General features: G+C 40.5%; 3 protein-coding genes across 3 annotated transcripts in view; all 3 read right to left on the bottom strand.

Moving 5' to 3' along the window:
- Positions 1-14,937, bottom strand: part of LOC126559496 (ribosomal protein 63, mitochondrial) — a 278,118-nt gene that overhangs the window by 165,635 nt on the left and 97,546 nt on the right. The window lies entirely within an intron of this gene.
- LOC126559183 (uncharacterized) overlaps positions 1-14,937 on the bottom strand; it is a 456,771-nt gene that overhangs the window by 43,796 nt on the left and 398,038 nt on the right. The window lies entirely within an intron of this gene.
- Positions 1,874-3,820, bottom strand: LOC126567188 (uncharacterized). The gene is made up of 5 exons (XM_050223419.1): positions 3,219-3,820; positions 3,058-3,139; positions 2,656-2,962; positions 2,178-2,582; positions 1,874-2,100 (listed from the first exon to the last, which is right to left on the bottom strand). Exons 1-5 carry the CDS (start codon positions 3,818-3,820, stop codon positions 1,874-1,876), a joined length of 1,623 nt encoding a protein of 540 aa, XP_050079376.1.

The raw sequence follows: 14,937 nt of genomic DNA on the forward strand, positions 1-14,937 counted from the left end.
AAAAAAAACTTAAATTTCTCCTTCCTCCCCTTAACGATTAAGTCAGTAAATATTTCATCTTGAATATAGAATGATTTGATTTGGCTCTTCAAAGTCATCCATCTTATGCAGGAACAACATTAGATCACTGAACCAATTGAATTAGGTTTTGGACCATTTGAAGTTGTGACTGGCGGAATGCATGAAGTAGATGCTACTGTAGCTTTACAAAGTTGTAGCGGCTTTCGGACACGTGCGTTCTGCCGATGGTGGATGGGGCCGCCAGCCACAACATCCAAATGCTGACCATGATATGGTGTGGCGAACGCCACAAAGTATCCGCAACAAAAGGGGTTTTCTTGGGAGCCAATTGTTAGTCTTCACAGCACGATGCTCCAAAGAGGCGACAACCCCTTAACGGAAATAAAGAGGATAACATCTGAACCATACCTGGCAGCAACACAGGTGCACCTTAACCGGGCTAACCCGGAATAAGGTGCACTTGAATTGAGGGAGAAGGAAATGACTACCCTCCAAATAGGATATTAATGAGTGAGTTGCAAAGCTAGCTATAAGATTAGATTTTAAGGAATACGGCTTGGCCGTCATTACGAAAAAAAAAAAAAGCACGTTCGAGAAGAATTCTACGTAAATGTAGCCTCCAAGATCAGAGCGACCTTGTGGCGATTAGCTGGCAACTTGTCCATGACCGTCTTAATACAACAAAAAAAAAACTCAAATTCCAACTCTTGCCGTACCTTAACGATTAAGTCAGTAAATATTTCGTCTTGAATGTAGAATAATTTGATTTGCTTCTTCAAGGGCTCTTCATCTTGTCCAGGGTCACCGTATAGAAGTATGTTTCTCCCGATTATACGTTCTCGTCCTTCTCAAAAAGTATCCGATTTGTAACCTGCTTCGCTCACGAATCCTAGTGAGAATCAATTGCAGTTTCTTGACTATTTTAAAGCTTTGTCTTGTCTCTTTGTTTTAAGACAGACAACAGACTATAGACGGTTGAGGCCAACGTTTTAAAAATCCTTCAAATCTGTCCATTTCTTAATGCACACGCCAATCATCAATCATCCCTGCTGGTCTGGTAAGGCAGGTAAGGTAATCACATTTACCTTCAGGTAGCAAAAGGTGATCTCGGTGATCGTTTACCCGACGTCGACGAACGTCTGGAAAACACACTTACTAACGAGGTCTGGCAACTAAAGCTTCATACATGTTCGAGACGCATCAACAATTGTGTCAACGACTAGGGTCCGTTTCAAATTATTTTTTTGGTTCTAAAACAATGGCCACTAGGTGAAAAAAACTAGAACGTAGCTCCTGTTTTTTTTTGGGTAACAGCTTTGTGACTTACTATTGTTATGTTTAGCTTGGCTAACGTAGCTAAAATGTAAATAAATATTACATCGCTTCGGTATCTTTTCTACACTGTCCTTCAACATACTGTTTCTTCATTTCCGATTCCCTAACTCTAAATGAGTAAGCAAATAAGGACATCGTTTTGTTCTTGAACGAAATTATCGGTGGATGGAAAAAACACGTTTCTCGTTGATACTTCAATTTGGAATTCGCATTCATTCCGAAAATAATAGCTTTTTTTAGCAAGTAACAAAGAAACAAAACGATTCCACACAATTCTGTCCAGGTAGCAAAGTCTTAAGTCTTAAACCATAATTGCACCATATGCACAAGTTGTGTGCAAAAATTGGTCGGTTTTTTTAAGAGTATAACGCCTGCACTTAACTTTTATACTAAGCCATTTTCCGTCCTTAGCCAAGATCCGGAAGGGAGATCAAACATCACGATCACCGGCAAACAAACTAAATAGTTAACTGGAACGTCAAACGATTGTCACTTTAGTGGGCCCCATTTAAGCCCCTTATACGGCCAACCGTGTAATGCGATCTCGCGGTGGTTTTCGCTTTCGGCAACCGACGGGTTTAATGGCCGGTTGCTCAACCTTCACCATCACTGGAACAATATTATCCGGCACGGATGTTGAGTGATCGGTTTTACTGATAGGTCCACCTATTGAGGCTTGAATATCGGGGTTGTCTGGTGATGTCGGCAATATGGCAGTCTTTGTTGCAGCTTTCGTTACAGGAGCTAGACGACAAGCAAGAATTATAAACCGTTACCAATGCTAAACGTGGCAAAGCAGACATTGGGGTTCGTTTACTTACTTTTTGCTTTCTTGCGCCTTTTTTCGCTATGCTGTATCGCTAGAAAATGATCGATATTCATAGCGCGTATATTAGAGAGCTCTTTGTCTCGTTCCATTTCCAGCTGCTTGTTCCTTGCTTCTGCTTCGGTATGTTCCGGAACACATCCCGCGTCCAGCGCACGATCGCTAGTGGTACTAGCACCACCGTTGAGCACTTTTTGCGTTTTCTTTGATACTGTAGATCGTTTTGATTGTGCGCGAGGGTACATTTGATTCATAATATGCGGATAGCGATTACCCTTGCAGGAACGTTCAGTACGTGCTGTGTTTTCGGCACCATCATCGGTGTGATCCTGGGGCTTACTTACACATGGCACTGATATGGAAAATCGATTGGATTGCGACTCCTTAAACTGTCCAGCATCTAATGGCGAAAGGAGTAAATTAATGTGTGCTCTTTCTTGTGCATCACCATTTTCCGACTGTTGCCTACCAACCTGCTTTATCGAGATAAAGTTCGCGCAAACGTCCCATATTCGAATCTGCCGCCAGCGTAAAGGACATTGGTCCGCCGTTGGCGGACATCGTGGCTGGCGGGCAACGATTGTTTACGCCTTCACCCAAGCGCACCAACGTATGGGCTGCCTCCAAACGATCCTGCGATATGGCTTCCGGGTCAGGCTCGGTCGCCATTCGGTCTGTATTCCCTTCGTTCAAAGATGGGTCTGCGTTTGTTGCACACGCTGTGGCAGAAGTTTTGCACCAACGATAACCAGGATTGACGTTCAGGTACTTGGTTTTATACTGCAAAAGGATAAAACAACAGCAATTTAATCAGCTAGCTTATCACAACCCTTCACGTTATAAACAAACGAAGCGTCACGTGACGAGTCCTTTACCTTTTCCGCCAGCTTTTTGTAGGGTTTCTGCTGTTCCGGTTTAAGTATTTTCCACCATTTGCCGAGCTTTTTTGTTATATCCCTGGAAAGGATAAATGGGATGACAAAATGTATGATTATTAGTATAGAAATTGATTACTGGCACCTACATATCTACATACCTGTTTTCCTCACGGAAATGTTTCTTCAGCACTGGCCGATGCCTTTTGCAAAATAAAAGAAACGCATTCATAGGCCTGCGTTCACTTACTTTCGTCACTACAGCAACCATTTCGGTCGGTTTTGCTGCTTCCACAGCACTGGGTGATGCTGGCAGTACTTGTGGCATTATGCTCTGCTCCAACGTGCCATCAGGTATAATGTTTTCGGCAGTTTTTGGGATAATTTCCTCATCGATTTGTGGTGATGTTGTGTTGTTGTCATCAGTCTTGAATGGTTGACCATTGCACGCGGCTGGCGTTAGCAAGTGATTGTTTTGTGTAGATTGCGCCGGCTGAATCTGTTCCGAGACGTACCAGCTACGGTTTGTGTCGAATGAAGCGTGCAGGGTATCGTGACCCTTCCTTGTCTCGATATCATACCATTGACGTGTGGAACCGAACACAAGGCCGCTGTTGCGATTTACAACCTCTATATTGTTGTTGTTGAGTTGAGGTTGAGATACGACATCCATTTTGTCCTCTGTTGGAGTATGTGAGTAAATCTCAGGATGTACCAGATTGCCATCTAGCATCGGAGTTCCGTAGGCACTGTTTTGAAACATGGTGTTTATGGCAATGTTCTGGTTTATTGCAAAAGGCGCCCACTTTCTTGACTGTTCTGCTTTTTTATTGAAGTTTAAGATGAATACACATCAAGGAGTAAATAGATTTCTGAAACAAATAGCTAGGAACAGGAAATTTGGATGAGAATTCTACTTTTGTTTATTAATTAGTAGGTGATCAGAGATTTTTGTTTTTGTTCGGTCCTCCCTTATATTACGAAGAATTCAACGCTCAGAAAGAAATCAAGTAGCAAAGCCTGCAAAGCAAAGTTGTATCAGGACTATAAATAAGTTCGTTTGGATTTTTTTTTCGAAACTTCAAACCTTTATTATGAAGAATTGATAACTCTTTCAATTTCCAAAGTATTTACTATCGTTGACTATTACTTTTTTCCCATCTTTTTGGCGGCTTACAGGTTCCTATAGTTTTTAAACTTTGGCAAAGGGCTGGTTGAGTTACCTCCAGCGCCTTTGCAAGCTCATCTTGCGTTTGCGAAGGATCTTCAACGAGCGTTGCCTTGATGTTCTCTATCCTCATATTTCAAGGAATATCCGGAGCACGGCCATCATAAACATCCACTAACATACGATGACTGTCGGTAGACGATTTGTTCATGCAGTAGTAATGAAAGAGAACTCTCCGCTAAAATACGTTATCTGGCAGCAAATGTGACCATTTAAGAAGTTCTCGGAAACTATATTTTTTACACTTCAGCAAAATGACAGCTGGAGGGAGTTAAAGCCTGAAGAGAACACTTCAAAATGGCAGTGTTGCCAGATTGCACCAAAGTAAAATTGAATACTTTACGACGCTTGTACCAAAACCGCACGAACTTATTTATAGTCCTGGCAAAATCACGTGAATCCCGTCGGAGCAGTTCTCCCCGAGACTGCCTAGTGACAATTCAAATACTTGGTACTTAGATCCAAGTCCTGAACAAATCCTATCCAAGTACTTTACATTTTTAACTTCAAAATCTTCTTTGGAAGATCTTTCGAGCTGTATCTTTTGGACCTAGCATTATAAAGATTTTTTTAGGCATGCTCAACCTATAGTTTGTTCTTCCACACATCGAAGTCTAGCGTGCCGTACTTTGTTTATTTTCTGCAACTGATGGAAAACTGAGCAATCGAACTTGACAATCCATCGAACTTTTGGATGTAAAATGTAAGTAAATAAATGGTATACTGTAAAATATCTCGGGTCAAAAGTCAGCTCCGAAAACAGCAGAGAGACGGAGTTGCGCGCTAGGATGCTGGCAGCCAGCCGGTTATTCTATAGCCTGAGGATACATCTCACCTCAAAAAATATGTCACGACGGTCGAAGCTGGGATTGTATCGTACCTTTATAGTCCCAGTACTCACATACGCCTCTTAGATATGGACCCTGTCCAAAACAGGCGAAACCCTCTTATCCGCGTTCGAGAGGAAGATTCGAGAGGCATTAATGCTCAGAAGGATCGTTGGCCCCGTATGTGTGGAAGGACAATGGATGACCCGCTACAACGACGAGCTGTACGAGCTTTATGCGAATTAAGCTCGCCAGACTCCGAAGGGTTGGCCACGTTATACGCATGATTGAAGGACCCAGATCAGAAAGTCCTTTGAGGCCATCCACACGGACAGAGGAGGCGTGGTAGGCCCAGATTCAGGTGGGAGGATGGCGTGGAATCATCCGCCATCAAGGCCGGTAAAACGGATTGGCGGACGGCGGCGCGGGACCGTGAGCGGATTCGGATTCTGCTGCGACAGGGCAAGACCGCAAAGCGGTTGTAGCGCCTGATAAGTAAGTAAGTAAGTAAGTAAGTAAGTAAGTAAGTAAGTAAGTAAGTAAGTAAAACGTAACCAAAAAAGAGAAAAAAAGATCCGGCGAGATCGGTTCGTGCTAGAATGCTTGACGTAGACGAACGCCGTACTTGTTTTGGTTCCTCTGATCCAATTCTCGCCTTATGTGCCGTGATTTTAATCCTTCCAGACATATTTATAATGGTTTACATGTTTCCGTAGGTACGTAGGGTTCACACTACCAATAATCACTTGCATTATGATGATTTGTGCCGGTCATAAAAAAGAGATATCATTGGGACTGTTGCCCATTGATTCATAACAGGTTGGCTGATAAGTCCCCGGTCTGACACATAGATGGCGCCGCTAGTATTAAATGCATATTATTTTTATATAGCACCAACCTTCAAATGATTCGTGTCAAAATTTGACGTCTGTATGTCAATTAGTTTGTGAATCAAAGTGTTTGTGAAAAAAAAAGGAAAAAGTGTTGTTCCACCAAGACAACGCACCGTGCCACAAGTCATTGAGAACGATGGCAAAAATTCATGAATTGGGGTTCGAATTGCTTCCCCACCCACCGTATTCTCCAGATCTGGCCCCCAGCGACTTTTTCTTGTTCTCAGACCTTAAAAAGATGCTCGCAGGGAAAAAATTTGGCTGCAATGAAGAGGTTGTCGACGAAACTGAGGCCTATTTTGAGGCAAAACCGAAGGAGTACTACCAAAATGGTATCAAAAAATTGGAAGGTCGTTATAATCGTTGTATCGCTCTTGTAGGGAACTATGTTGATTAATAAAAACGAATTTTCACAAAAAATGTGTTTTTCTTTGTTAGACCGGGGACTTATCAGTCAACCTGTGATATACAGCTAGACGAAGGATTCCTAGTAAACGATCTAATTACGTACGTACAGCAGAATTCCTCTATTATATTTACATATATATTTATATTTACATACATATATATCCTCTATTATATTTACAATTATATTTTACATATAGAAATTCGTGCAAACCGAAGGAACGTCCGTACATTCCATCGTCTTCGTCGGATCAAAATCAAATGGAATGAAAACAATTTTGTAAACAACCCATCGCTTGGATCGTCGTTCATTAGACGCATGCAAAAAGCGCCCAACGCAAATACGGGCGCGATGGCATTAATCATTCGTGAAATAAAGAAAAAAAAAAGACAATTATTTCTCATCCGGTTTGACAAACATGGATCAAAGAATAGCATGGAAAATTAGTGCTGTAAGAACAAACAGTTTTCTACAAAGATGATTTGTCTTTCAACCAAGAATTTTTCAAGTTTTCGGGAAGATCTTGTCAGATTTGCCAGTAGTTCTTCTTCACTTCGTCGGAAGCATTAGAAGGAATCGGAAGGACTTTTGCTGTTTAAGCCAGTTGAAAAGACTGCCCTGTCTGTTCCAAGTGAAGCTTATGAAAATGGCTATCTCTCTGATCCGAGTAGATTTGGAGGCGTAAAGAGTTGTCCAACAGTTTCGGAATTGATCATTCCTTCGTATGATTGGCAGATTTGATCTTGTCAGCAACACCTAATATCGTTAAATTGAAAATTTCACTGAAGATAATAATAATAAACAGTATTTGTAACAGGTAGAAGCGGTTTTAAAAAATCAGAACTTGGGTTCGAATTCCATCCGGTCCGTTTCTCCGTAGTGAGGACTAACTGTTCAAGTATATGGTATCAACAAATCTCGTAAGCCATTCTGGAATTTGATATGATCACTTCATGTAAAACGATCGCAAATATCTTATCGAACCAAATTCCAAACGACGGTTTGTCAGCCAACAGTTAAAGTTAAGAAAAACCTACAAACGTTTTATTGCTGCATGTGTCATTCGTACGACGGATACGGTACGATCGCACCGGAATGTGTTTATAGATCGTCACCGATGAACGTTTCTCAGCTGTGAGGCAACGCTATCGGGGGAGAAGATTATGGAAACATAAACCGTGAAGGGTCATGGAGTCACAGAAATTATCACTTGGCTGACTGCTTGAATGCATTTGTTTATGATATCCAATTCAAAACTATTTGCTGGCGCAAACGATTGTGAAATGGGAAAGATTAGCAAAGCTTATCAGTTAAATTGGAAACGAGAAAAGAAAAACAATGTAATGGTTGCCCTTAGGCACCGTATATTTACTGCAATAGAGAAGATAGTAATTTTAAAGTAAATTAAACTTTATTGCAGCAAACAAAAGACACTGAAAATAATAAAACATAACAACAAACGGATACGATCATAGGGGAACGGTCCGAAACGGAAAAGTGTATGCATAAGGTTACAATAAATTGTAATGAATAGAGTGGAATAGGTGTAGGAGAATTAATGGTAGATCGTTAAGCGCTAAACGATAGAGTTATTTCAAATCAATCACTTAACGTGAGGTTAACAGAATCAACCACAGCCTCTAATTTTACAAATCATTACATCATTTTACTGAATTGTGCATTTCATATTTGTAGCACACTTGCATGATCGACAGCAACAGCAAAAGGCAAAGTTCCAGAGAGAAGTTCAGAATTATTTGAATTTCCAAACTCCTGTTACTGCTTCTACTGAGTGGGTTTGTAATCAAATTGAATAAGTTTGAGTGACTTTTCGATTGGAAAATTAAATTTTATATTTTATTCAATTCAATGCTTTGTGTACCATTTGGTTTCACTAAAACTAAACCATAATTTTACACACATTTTACGACTCTAGAATAAAAACACTTTCAAAAGTTTTACGAGCTTTGTTAGACATAAACGGATTCGAGGCGTAAGAAAGGGGAGGAATTATGTCCCGAGTGCCGAAGAATTTAAAGCCACAAATCGAACAGCACAAGCAGATAAAAAACTTCTTACTTCCATGTTTCCATCAACAATAGATAGTACCAACAGCGTGGTTATTTGAACCTGTGTCAACCTGCTCTAGCGTGCGGCATGCATGGATCAGTGTTCGGACGACGCACGGACACACATAGCCGTATGCTTTGCAAGACAATTCGTAAACATAGCGATGTACTTCCCTTGTCTCTGTGTTAGTGATTGCACTAATGCTTTCCTCCAAATTTCAACCCTGTAACATGCGAAACAGTTCAGTTGCGATTTGTTACGGTGTGTCTGCTCTTTCTACTAGCCTCCCCTATTTTCTTCCCCACCACTCCCTTCTCTCCGCCCCTCTTTTAACCTTTGGAATGCAGTTTTATCCTGCCTGACTTAACCCTCATTATGAGTAACCCGGGGCTGAGAGTAGATTTTGCGAAAATATTGACAGAAAACGCATCGAACAGTGTGTGTGCAGTAGGGCAAGCGGATGAGGGACGCTGTTGTCAACCATTTCGTCCAATGTTCCCCAAACGAAACGTCCACTTTAACTTATGATTTTCCTTTCGGCGTGCAATAACATTCAAGGTCGCTCACGCTAGGCACTATCTGCTTCGGCCTCCCAATTTTAACCCTCCCGTCGTTGCCTCCCAAAGGGGGTGGTTGAAGCACCGCTAAAGTGCTGCTGTTCGTGGGGAAGAAATGGGAATGTGTGCGTGTCATGTTTCTCATAAAACATCATCACAGCAATCCATGGCGAGCGATGTTCGTACCGAGATCGAGAGTGAGTGTGAAAGAGTGAGAACAACAACATTGGATACGCAACTGGCTCCACACACATACACACATACATACCATTTTCTATTGCAAAGGGAAGAAAGGGAAATTAATTCGAATTCTGACAAATTCGAATTCTGGAAAGAATTCTGACGGATGAACAAATAAGCTTCTATATGATCTTTTTTCTCCCGTCGTTATTATGTTGTTCCAATTTAGTATTACTAAATGCAATTTGACTTCTTCTTTGATTTATTGTTTTTGTTTGTTCGATGAGTTGTGTGCATCCATTGTTCTACTTACCTCATGCACACAATTCAATTTCCATATTGTCGTGCATTTGCACCGAAAACTGTCCCAATATTGCTCTCTTTTTTGTGATGATCTTGTTGTGTTTTTTGCTGTACAATAATCACTTACGAACGAAAATGGTTCACCTTTCCCCAAAATTCATAGATTTCAATTGAAGCTTCATCGCGCAATGAGCGTAAAATGTTTAACCCCGAAAGAAATTGCTTCCATCGTATGATCCCCATCGTAGCTGCTTCAAGATTCTCGTCCTAGAATGTTCCGTACCATATTTTTAATGTTCGATGGTGCGTCGTAGCGCACTAGTATGACCGAATCCGATATTACACGTACGAATTCAGCCACCGAGGAGACGCCGCGAACCATAAGATTAAGTGCGCGTGCCGCGATTGTATGTGTGAAACCGTGATCGCACAACAGTCGAGGGGGTGGGTGTGTATGTGGTCGACACGGCACAATTCACAGAGAATGTGAATCACGACAGTGAAGGAAAAGAACGCTTTTGCGCGGATTTTATGAGAGAAACATGATGAGAAAAGGGTATTTTGTATTTTCTCACCATCTCCCGTGCGTTGACACGCACGCAAATTAGGTGACCTTCACTTCCGCTTGGTTCTTTTCCATTTTTCTCTCCCCCATTTGTCAGAGGACTGGATGGGATTGCAAGGTTAGATTATGCACTTGGAAGCACGAAGATACATGCGTAAACCGTGAACGCATCGGTAATGCCATTTTCACTCTCATTTCTCATCTCACAATTAAACGCCAAAAATGCATAACTCACATTCACCCTTTCCCTCGCCCGCTTAGCTTATCTACTCACCCTTACCAACGAAAGTAGACGAAGAAGGTTGACAACAAGGCTGACAGACACACTGAAATAGGAGGAAATGGAAATTTGTAAGAAGGAATTACTAAGAACACTAATAGAAAATCATAATTCGTATGCGTTAAGTAATTCTGTCTGTTCGTGTTTGGACAGGTTCCTTGTTATCACCGTATTCAAAAACCACCTTGCAAACAAGTGACAAAATTTGTCCCTCTGCGTGACGTCAGCACTGTTTCACGACACACAAACTGTCCATGATTTGCTAGTGACAATGCAAACCACACACGAAAAGCGATCACGCATTTTTCACAAAGCATACGTTCATCGCCTACAAACCTCTTTAGCAAGAAGATATTCAGAGCACACGCACAGAGGATGACGGAGTCGCTGTAGGACAGTAAAGCGAGCGCATCTGCACAGCACGAGAGTTTGTTGAACAATAACGATGCAGCGCCACAAATGCACTTGTAAGAAAATTTTGCTACCCTTTTCTCACTCACACACATACACATCCACCCTTAGGTTTAGAACTGGTGTTTCGAACGATGTAAGTTTACTTCGATACCGGAATAAAACAATCAAAATAAAAGGAATGCCGAATGGTTATTGCATTTATATTGAACAGAAAACTTTGAAGTTACATTTTTGTCCATATTTGAAACAAGATCAACGATTTAATCTTATTTTTCTGTGCCAAACTGTGGCTAACTTGCTTTCAAGTCAACTCAGCGGTACGTTATAAACACACCCCTGAATCTTTCCTATTCACTAACACTCTATCAACCGCGATACAGCATGTGATTTTTACCCCTGCTCACAAATCAGCTGAACTTTGGCTCTGTATTGGTGACGACCGGCTTCGCTATAAAAACACATGTGCGTACAACGCGCGCACTTTGCTGTTGAATTCGTGTTGACTTCAACGTGCACGTGTGATGCGTTCTCATCAGCACGAAAATGGAACGGAGTCGACACATTTTACATCATTTTTTATGATAAATAGAATACTAAAAATGATTCATAAAACCAGGCAGCGATTAAACGACGAATAAAAGTGTGATATCATTTACAAAAGTGGTATTTACCGAAAATCCGTCTACATTCTAACAAATAGTTTGGTTGAGCATTTTTCTAATTATCTTAACCGATCGAGAACCTCTCGAAAGTCATCGTCGCCTTCAAAAGGACAATTCAAACCCATGTCTGTACTCAAAAGCCACCAAAGCCTATTTAATCCATATAGGTCGGAATACATGGAGTTAGTGCCGGGCGTTCATTCCAAAACGAATGAACCTGGTTTTTGTGCCATTTTAGAAAAGCCGAATATCAATCGAAAATCCCGGTCATGCAATCGCAACGTAGTTTTTTGTCACGCACGGTAGCTCTTTATTATATATTTTGCCTGTGATCGACGTATTGAGTAAAATGTTGAGAGCGGCTTATGGGTTGTTTCGTAAATATAATTGATTTGAAGTAAAATTTTTATAGCCAGAATGCGTCACTGTATCTCAAAAATTACAATTGAAAGCTGCACCCTCAATAAGAGTGAAAATATTTATACAAAGCTTTAGAAATAAAGATCATGTAAAGATAATATAATTAATAAATTAATAAGCATTTCATCTCATTTTAAAATTTTGCGTTATTAAAAAATCAAATGCACGCCCACATTATTTTTAAGCGATTGATTTTTTTTAGAATTTTAAAGCTTCCATTTCACTGTAAGATTTGTAATTGTGTTTTCCTGTGATTACAATACCTATTCCTAAAATCATGAAGCATTCGTGATTACGAATCCGGTTCACGAGTAAGGACGAATTACGCACACTTGCTCGTTTTTGTGTATACTCGATTTTGTGTATCATTGCATCCCTTTTTGCTTCTTTATGCTCCGTGCTCTTCATAATTTCATACCTTTGCCGAACCAAGCCGACAACACGAAGGTTTCGAATGGCATTATGAAGAGTGTGGAGCATTATGAAACAGAAGAGAAGACTCCCTGTTATTTTCGATGTTATCATCTTTTTCACAGTTGGTTTAACGAGGTTAGGAATAGGTATTGTAATTGTTTGACGACCTTATTAATGAACTTAATATTCTCTTTACAAGAACAAGGATTATTATCTGTTTACTTATGGTTTTTGATTGATAATGAGCTTATCACTCGCTGTTTAATACACTTTGGTAAGTAATTGATGACCAACAAATGCTTTTTATTAAAGAGCATCTAAACGGCTGGTAGAATTGCTGTAATTTTACAACTATTGAAAATTCTTCTTCTCTGCCTGCTCAGGGTGCATTGGCGTCCTCCGGTGGCATAGACCTCTACTACCTCAAGATCGTAGCCGTCAACTAACCGGTTCAGTTACAAAGCAAACAGGTTGTTAATCTACGTCTTATTGATCCTCTAATCAATTCTATTGGCCTCGCGTTTTAGTCGCTTGTACGCCTGAAATTTGACAACGGTGTACACCTGACAATCGAAACAACAACTCTTATTCACATCGGAGCAATACTTATAATTTCATCGACACGTTGTCGTAATTTTATGTTGTAATTTACGTAAATGTTTAAATGTAAAAATTGTTTGCAACCGAGGAGTTGTAACTAAGTTGGGCTTACATACTTTACCAGGTTGCGGTTGCTATTGTTAGCAGGAAATTGTATAACCGGGTTTGTTTACAATAGTTCTCGAGAGTTTATTTTGTAAAAGCGCTCCACTATTTTTACTTTGTCATATTGACCAAAGAAAATAGAAAAACGCAAAAAACTCAGTGAAAATTTTTTATGTTGATTTGGTAATTGTTTAGGTGAGTCCAATTTGCATACAATTCCTTGCTAAATCATTCTTCGGATGGAAAAAAATCATTTAACAAGGAAACGAAGTGTTAAACTGTTTAGGGATAGGACAGGCAAAAAGAAAAACATAATAAACACTCTAGGGATTTTGTTTTTGGAATAGGGTTTTAAATTGATATTCGGCTTTTCTAAAATGGACTCCCGAATACGCCCGATCTCGCTTTCGGTTCCGTTTTGAGTGGATTATTCTTCTACAGGCCAAAGGAAGAAAGCAAGCAGGCCTTCGCCTTCATACTGCTGGCGCTCAATGCAAGGGGGTAAATGAGAATTATGGTAGTGTGCGTAGACTTCGGCAAAACTTCGGGATGCCGTCCATACCGACCTTATGAAATTCCATAAAAACCGGATCAGTTCTGTGTTCTCGTTTTCCTTATTATCGATTCTAGACATTTGACCGTGGCGATCCTTTTTCTTCCAATCAATAACGAACTCGATTGCTGTAACCATCAAATTTTATTTAAAAACAACCGCCCTGTAGTACATTGACCACCCACCCGGTATTGTTTGACATGAGGTTCACGGTTGCTGCGAATTTCAATTCGTTTTACTTGCGCATAATAGCGACCAAATTATGTGAAAAAAATATATTATGATAAGAAAGGAAGAAAAATTAAAACATTCATCGATTAATTGAATCATGCACTCTCAGCCACCGGTGATTGATATTGGGCATCAAATTTATGACCAATTTTATAATCTGCTAAGAGTTACGTCAGTTGAGTGAAGTAGTTCAAATACTTAAGATTAGTAATTTCTCCAATTTATTCTTCTTGACAATGTCGAAATCGAACAGTGAGCACTTTCGAGCATACATCAGAACATAAAATTATTCAAGCATTATCTATGAGACATGCTTCGGGTGGTCTGGTGGTTTATAATGGTTCCTATCGAATCGTATCGCTCCTGTACGCTGGCTTTTTACCTATAGGCAAAAAGATTGTGGCGATCGGATATAAACTGCGATAAAAAGTTCACCCTAGGAAAGCGCGTTAGCCTAAACTTAGCCTGGACACTAACAAGCGCCACCTAGGGAGTAACAAATGAAACACAGAAAATGTATGCAGGGTAGCGGCCAAGACGAGAACAAAAGGATCTGTTTTCGTTTCTTCCACGGAAGAGACTTAGTCCAGAACAAAAGAGGGAACAAAAGGAAGCGACATCAGGATGGCTTGTGACACGTCCAGCCAAATATAAAAACGGCGACATGTCCTCACCAAAAGGCAGTTCAGCTTCAACATCGACCTAGGAAGGACCACCCGGTGGAACTAGAAGGAAGGAAGAACCCTAGACGCCCAACCAAGAAGGAAGGAAAACTCTTGACGCCAACTGGAAGGAAGGAAGGAAGGAAGAAGATAATAAAAATAGAGTGTTCAGCCCCTAACCTCTAAAAGATAAACAAGCCAGAATTGATAGGCTTTCGGAGTTGCAGTACCAAAAGAAAAGCTTTTTACAAAGCGATAAATTCGTCACCTCATTATACGTTTCCATGGTAAACCGTACACTAACACAAGAATTAGAAGATCGCAACCTCCTTAATAATAACCAGCATGCGTTCCGGAGTATTCGAGGTACGGAAACGTATTTTTCAGACTGAAGGTTATTCTAGACACAGCCGCAAATAGAGACCTCCACAAGCAATAGTAGACCCTAGCAAAGCCTTTGATCGAACTTGACGTCTTGCCATCCTTGAACAGCTATCCCGATTTTGATGG

This window comes from Anopheles maculipalpis, chromosome 2RL, assembly GCF_943734695.1.
Source record: "Anopheles maculipalpis chromosome 2RL, idAnoMacuDA_375_x, whole genome shotgun sequence".
NCBI classification, from domain to species: Eukaryota; Metazoa; Arthropoda; class Insecta; order Diptera; family Culicidae; genus Anopheles; species Anopheles maculipalpis.

What these genes read in the sequence shown, in the direction of transcription:
- LOC126567188 (XM_050223419.1), bottom strand. Translation starts at nt 3,820, where the DNA reads ATGTTTCAAAACAGTGCCTACGGAACTCCGATGCTAGATGGCAATCTG. An exon ending in ACAAAAAGCTGGCGGAAAAG is followed by an intron (nt 2,963 to 3,057) that starts GTAAAGGACTCG and finishes ATCCTTTTGCAG; the next exon opens with TATAAAACCAAGTACCTGAA. An exon ending in AAGGCGCAAGAAAGCAAAAA is followed by an intron (nt 2,101 to 2,177) that starts GTAAGTAAACGA and finishes CTTGTCGTCTAG; the next exon opens with CTCCTGTAACGAAAGCTGCA.